This window comes from Ranitomeya variabilis, chromosome 1 (assembly GCF_051348905.1).
Source record: "Ranitomeya variabilis isolate aRanVar5 chromosome 1, aRanVar5.hap1, whole genome shotgun sequence".
Classification (NCBI taxonomy): Eukaryota; Metazoa; Chordata; class Amphibia; order Anura; family Dendrobatidae; genus Ranitomeya; species Ranitomeya variabilis.
Window position 1 is genome coordinate 943,086,430 of NC_135232.1, and position 6,876 is coordinate 943,093,305.

General features: G+C 42.0%; 1 protein-coding gene across 2 annotated transcripts in view; it reads left to right on the forward strand.

Annotated features, from left to right (window-relative positions):
• NAA15 (N-alpha-acetyltransferase 15, NatA auxiliary subunit) overlaps positions 1–6,509 on the forward strand; it is a 95,189-nt gene extending 88,680 nt beyond the window's left edge. For both annotated transcript variants that reach the window (XM_077279191.1, XM_077279192.1), the window contains exon 20: positions 5,000–6,509. In XM_077279191.1, coding sequence (XP_077135306.1) covers positions 5,000–5,200 — 201 coding nt within the window. In that variant the 3' untranslated portion in view covers positions 5,201–6,509. The remainder of the gene's footprint in view (positions 1–4,999) is intronic.
• The last annotated feature ends 367 nt before the right edge of the window (positions 6,510–6,876 follow it).

A 6,876-nucleotide genomic window follows, 5' to 3' on the forward strand; every position in this document is an offset into this window, starting at 1 on the left:
TGGATGCTCTTTACATTTCCACGATTCTTTTAAACTTCTAAAATTCACGAATAGCTTCATTAGTGTCTGCTCGCCTCAGCGTTCAACACAGATTGCCTTTAGTAACCAGAGTGCAGTTGTCAGCATTGAAGCTGCTGAGGTAAAGTGAAAGTCGAGTCTCCGATTGGTTGCTATGGACAAGTAGAACAGTCTGTGAGGTAGTTTTCGTAACTGAGATTTGAGATCCCTCAGGACACACATTTGCTGATATATATTACTAAGGGTCATAATTAGTGTTGAGCGATACCGTCCGATACTTGAAAGTATCGGTATCGGAAAGTATCGGCCGATACCGGCAAAGTATCGGATCCAATCCGATACCCGATACCAATACAAGTCAATGGGACTCAAGTATCGGACGGTATCCCTGATGGTTCCCAGTGTCTGAAGGAGAGGAAACTCTCCTTCAGGCCCTGGGAACCATATTAATGTGTAAAATAAAGAATTAAAATAAAAAATATTGCTATACTCACCTCTCCGACGCAGCCTGCACCTTACCGAGGGAACCGGGAGCCTTCTTTGCTTAAAATGCGCGCTTTTCCTTCCGTGACGTCACGGCTTCTGATTGGTCGCGTGCCGCCCATGTGGCCGCGACGCGACCAATCACAGCAAGCCGTGACGTAATTTTCAGGTCCTTCTAGGCATTCAGTATTTTAAAATTACGTTCCGGCTTTGTGATTGGTCGCGTCGCGGTCACATGGGCGACGCGACCAATCACAAGCCGTGACGTCACGGGAGGCAGGAGACGCGCGCATTTTAAAATGCGCGCGTGTCCAGCCTCCCGTGACGTCACGGCTTGTGATTGGTCGCATCGCCCATGTGGCCGCGACGCAACCAATCACAGCAAGCTGTGACGTAATTTCAGGTCCTTCAGGATTTTAAAATTACGTTCTGGCTTGTGATTGGTCGCGTCGCGGCCACATGGGCGACGCGACCAATCACAAGCCGTGACGTCACGGGAGGCTGGACACGCGCGCATTTTAAAATGCGCGCGTCTCCTGCCTCCCGTGACGTCACGGCTTGTGATTGGTCGCGTCGCCCATGTGACCGCGACGCGACCAATCACAAAGCCGAAACGTAATTTTAAAATACAGAATGCCTAGAAGGACCTGAAAATTACGTCACGGCTTGCTGTGATTGGTCGCGTCGCGGCCACATGGGCGGCACGCGACCAATCAGAAGCTGTGACGTCACGGAAGGAAGGAAAAGCGCGCATTTTAAGCAAAGAAGGCTCCCGGTTCCCTCGGTGAGGTCCAGGCTGCGTCGGAGAGGTGAGTATAGCAATATTTTTTATTTTAATTCTTTATTTTACACATTAATGTTGTATTTTACACATTAATGTTGTTTCGATACCGATACCCGATACCACAAAAGTATCGGATCTCGGTATCGGAATTCCGATACCCGCAAGTATCGGCCGATACCCGATACTTGCGGTATCGGAATGCTCAACACTAGTCATAATACTAAGGAGTATTTAAGATGCCTCCAAAAAAAACAACCATCTATTGAGCAAGTTAAACTGAAAGTTAAGAAAGCATACAATCACATGAGACCTGCGGAAAGCTCGGTCGTTCGCCTTGCGATCATACCGGAGATCACTCCCTATAAGGTACTAGAACTTTTTTAATTCTGCGAATCGAGCGAAATTGCTTTGCAGATATATTCACCCTAAATGCATGAAAAAAAATATATTTTTCTTATCTGCTAGACTAGAAGACTTCCCTTATCCATTAATGCCAAATGATAGCTTTATCTTTGATAGAATGGGTTGTTGTGGGTCATAGGCTCAGGAGTTCAGCCGACTCCACATAGGGCCGGTGATTGCTGTGGTACTCGGCTAGCTCTGATCTTGCTCGTTAACTATCTAAACCACATAATCCTGCCTTGGTGTCTACTAGCCCCTCAAAAAACATGGAACCTATGGATGCCACGACACCTGAAGGCCTTGTCTTAGTTTTCAGGCAAGTGAGTATTTTTACCATATCATCATTTCTATACATATTTTTGAAGCCGTATAAATTTGACTGCTTATTGGATGAAGCAGATCAGGTGATGTGTATTTTTGTAATGAGGACGACTGTGGCCTAAGGATATCACCACCCTTTATCAAGGTGTTCAGTTCTCAGAGACATGGCCAAGATAAGGGAGGCTGAAACCAGACCACCACTAACAAAGTACAGAAATAGAAACGTCAAGACTGGGTCAAGGCATATCTGAAGACAGATTTTTTTTTTCAAAGGTTTTATGGACTGATGAGTTGAGACTCTTGATTAACTAGATGGATGAAACTATGGCTGGATTAGTAATGGGCACAGACCTCCACTTCAACTGAGACGCCAGCATGAGTGGAGATGGGGTACTGCTATTTTCAGGTTGAAAATAGACTCAAAATGAACTCCAAAACCTACTGTCTATTTTTAGAAGACACTTTCTCTAAACGGTGATACAGGAAAGAAATCTGCATCTTTCAACAAAACCATGATTTTTATGCAGAACTATTAATACTCTTGCATGCATCAAGTCTCAACTACTTAGCTGCCAGTAAAGGCCTTTAAGATTAAAGAGTAATTACTAGTGATGAGCGAATATACTCGTTACTCGAGATTTCTCGAGCATGCTCGGGGGTCCTCCGAGTATTTTTTAGTGCTCGGAGATTGTTTTCATCACCTCAGCTGAATGATTTACATCTGTTAGCTAGCATAAGCACATGTGGGGGATGCCTGGTTGCTAGGAAATCCCCACATGTACTTATGCTGGCTAACAGATGTAAATCATTCAGCTGCGGCAATAAAAACTAAATTTCCGAGCACTAAAAAATACTCGGAGGACACCCGAGCATGCTCGAGAAATCTCGAGTAACGAGTATATTCGTTCATCACTAGTAATTACATGACGTCTTCCTCACCAGACCTAAGCCCTATTGAGAACTTTTGGGCCCTTCTTAAACTGAATATTTATGCTGAAGGTTAACAGAACACCTATCTGAGCAATGTTTGGGAGGTAGTGGTTGGTGCTCACAAAAAAATTGATCATCCGATTTAGAAACTGACAGACTTTATGGATGGAAGGCTTATGGCTGTTATTGAAAAGACTTCTGGCTATATTGGTCAGTGATATTTTTTTTTAGAAATATATTTTTGTGCATTTTGAGTTGTTTGGTTATTATTCTCATTTTAACAGGCTGGTATTTTTTAGCTTTGGATGGGGCAAATGAATTCACAGCCAAGGAACACCACATAAAAAATGAATAATTTTCTCAATAAAACTTAACATTTAATTATTATCTCTATAATAAAAGATCACACCACATACAACCTTAGACCGGTGCCAGTTGCTTGACACGAGAAAAAAGATATAAGATACAGGGTGCACTAAATCCCTAATGAATCAACTATCTGTCCCCTACCTTGCCGCGGAGATTGGCACACTATATATCCTGCACAATGGCGCCCCTGCTCAATGCAGGCTCTCCCTAAGTCGCCCTGATGGGCCCTTACGTGCAAGAATGAAAAGAAAAAGTCAAACAACAAAGCATTCACTCTAGACAAATAATCTGAAATGATAATTGATAACATGTATCCACAGCTATATTGCACATGCCCAGATACACTAGTGTGTTTTATCAAAATATTAGGCACTCTTTTTGTATTGCACCCTTTCTCAAAAAGAGGAATCTAGGGTCACCTATATTCCGTGCCTAGGTGCCCCTACCTGTCTGTGGGGGTTGGCACCCTCCAATCCTGCGCAAATGGCGCCCCCACTCCGCACAGTCTCTCCCTGGTTGCACCCTGCACTACTTGTACAGGGATAAAACCCTCAATCGGGAAAAAAAAAAATCTCAACCAGAACAAATTATAATAACGCGGCAGCTTCCTAAAAGTGACAAAGTACTCAAAAAACAACACACCAGTGTCCATTATCAAATTATAAGCCCATATAAAGTATGTAATTCTTGACGCGTTTCCCTGAAATCAGTTCATCAGGAGACATACTTCTAACTATTCAGAAAACTTATCTGAATGTCGATTCAGGAGGATAAGGATCACACACTACGTCATTAGCGGTACGCGGCGGGGAACAGTGTCCATCCAAAACCACAGGTCTCTGTCAGCCTTATGTTACCCACATTATGGCCCTCTTATATACACTACCTTCTCATGTATTCAGATGGGGCAAATAAGCATAAAGAAGGGGTTTTACAAGGAAATTACACCACAAAATGTTTTTCAAATATCTTTATTTAGTTCCAAAAAGCATTCATTGCTGTACTAAAAACAGATGCAAAAACACGCTTTTTTGATGTTACTTTTTTGCTGCCAACAAATTCCTAGAGATGCAGAAACGTTGCAGAAATTTCTGCAATCAAATACTAAACGTCTGCACATAGCCTAAGACTCACCCCCATTTTCCTCCCAGATTTTGGGGGAAAAAGTGCATCTTAAAGTCCGAAAAATGCTATAGTTAGAGGGCACACCAAATTTACACTGTTATACAAACTGTACACTGACTACTTTACATTGTATCGAAATGTCTTATCTTTAGTATTGTCCCATGAAAAGATATAATGAAATATTTTAAAAAATGTTAGGGGTGTACTCATGTTTGTGATACACTGCGTATATAACGGTGTAGAGTTTGGGTCCAGCGAACCGTGGCTATTCCATATATCTTAGAAGGACCATGTTACACGGATGACTGTTTTTTCCTGGGCATGGTTTGGGATGTATGGGCTCGCTGCAGGTCTCTCTGTACTAACTCAGCCACATAGGTGTATGTTGGTGCCTAGAGTTGGGTTCGGCGACCTATGGCTAGTCCAAACAGCTCAGACTGTAGAAGGACCACACAGATGGCTGAATTTAGCTATAGCAGGGTTGAAAACCACTTGCGTTCATGCCCAGTTTTGTAGGCCTTGCATTGTGCGATGCATCTTAGCCTTTTCATTTCCTGTGTTTTGCAGACGTGTACGGAGGTGCTAGAAGCCTTGCATGATGGCAACTTAGGAGAAAACAAAGAAGCTGTCGAGTCGTACAGAGCGAGCTGCCACAAGCTGTTCCCTTACGCTTTAGCTTTCATGCCGCCTGGATACGAAGACGACATGAGTATCACAATTAATGGAGATAGTTCTGCTGAACCAGAGGAACTGGCCAACGAAATGTGAACGCTTATATCGAACAGACATTGGACCATATCAACAATCTAATATTTTTGTCACGCACCTGCTGTATTGCTCTGTAACTTATGTGGAGATTGAAAGGAGTAAAAGAGTTGTTGCCTTTAAAGACTGTTTTACTTTTTTTTTTTTATATATATATATATATATGTTCTATATCCTGATGCAGAAAAAACATACAATGTATGCCAGGATATGGGTGGAGAGTCGCTAAAATTAACCTTTTGCTGCTAAAATTTGAAGAGGGAATAAAAAATGAAACAAATGCTGTTTTTAAAATAATTTATGGGCACCATAAGAAGATGTTACAGTGGTCAGAGCAGGTGTGTGGCAGAAATATTACCCCAACCCTCTCCCCTTTACTAAGAGATTACCGATCTCTGACAGCACGCTCCCAATAATGTTAAGGGGGCCTGCAGGACAAAGTCAGCTCTGCAGACGCCTCAGGCGTTGCACATGGTCAGGCTGCTGTTTTAGCACTGGATTTTTCCTGTTTTATTATTGGCACAAAAGATTCTCTGGGCTTTCCAGGTTATCTGAAATACTCCACACAAAACGCAGTTTGCTGATATACAGAAAGAAAGTGTGATCTGCGTATGGCATAGAATAAAATGAATATATTGAGAGCCTAAGGACTTTCAGCAAAGTACATTATGGTGACTCTGGATACTTAATTTGTGCTTAAATGAGATGTGGTTTTTGTTTGTTTTATTTTTTTTTTTTTTTACTTTTTTTTTTTGCAATTTTAGAATAACCTATTTGCAAGAGAAACTTGAGTTGTGATCTTTACTGTTTGAGATAAAAATCAAGGCCCAGACCAACAATTTGTAACTTTTTGTTTTCTTTTGCCAAAACATGTCAGAACTGTATTACGAGTACCAAAAGAAATGATGTGACACCAAGCGAGCTGTCCAGGACTCTGCTTCGTCTGTCACGTGGTGTGATCAACAGCTGGCTTGGTGGAGAGTGCTTTGCCATTGGGTCTGGTGGTGTTCGAGACAAACCTCAGCAGGCCTTGCTCATGTCATGCAGATTAAACACAGTAACTGCAGTTTCGATACCTCTGGATTTTTTCCACATTGGCAGGTTTGTTATACTTGAAGCCCTTTATTTCTAATATGACTTTCTTGCTCAGTTATCGGCGAGGCTCTATGCTTTGTAATGGAGCAGCAGATACTGAATTCCCTTCTTCCAATAGCAGACCAGCTTCTTATCTCTGCAGATACTTATGTCATTTCCTTTCTGTTGTCAAACATAAGGTACCAAAAATAATGCAATAAAACCTTTTGAAAAACAATTCATGAGTTGAACCAATGGGTGATGGAGGTCTTGACAATTGGGGTTTTAGCTGGGGCTGTGGAGTTGTACAAACATGTAGCACAAGAATGGTCACCAGAATATTTCTATTTTCCCATTCTTGTGGATGCATTTTTTGCTTTCAATCTTAATCCTCATGTGAACTGTGAGCTCAGTAGCTCAAGAATTGAGACCCTGCAACATTTATAGGTAACCAAATTTGCTAACTTGTGCATATTGTAAACTTTTATAATTGTACATATGGCAGGGCTCTGGTTTGCCCTGTCCCCACTTTCAGGCACAGCTTATCTATTTGTACACTTCCTTCCAAAGATATCTTTGGATGCCAAGCAGCTCGGTTTCATGCT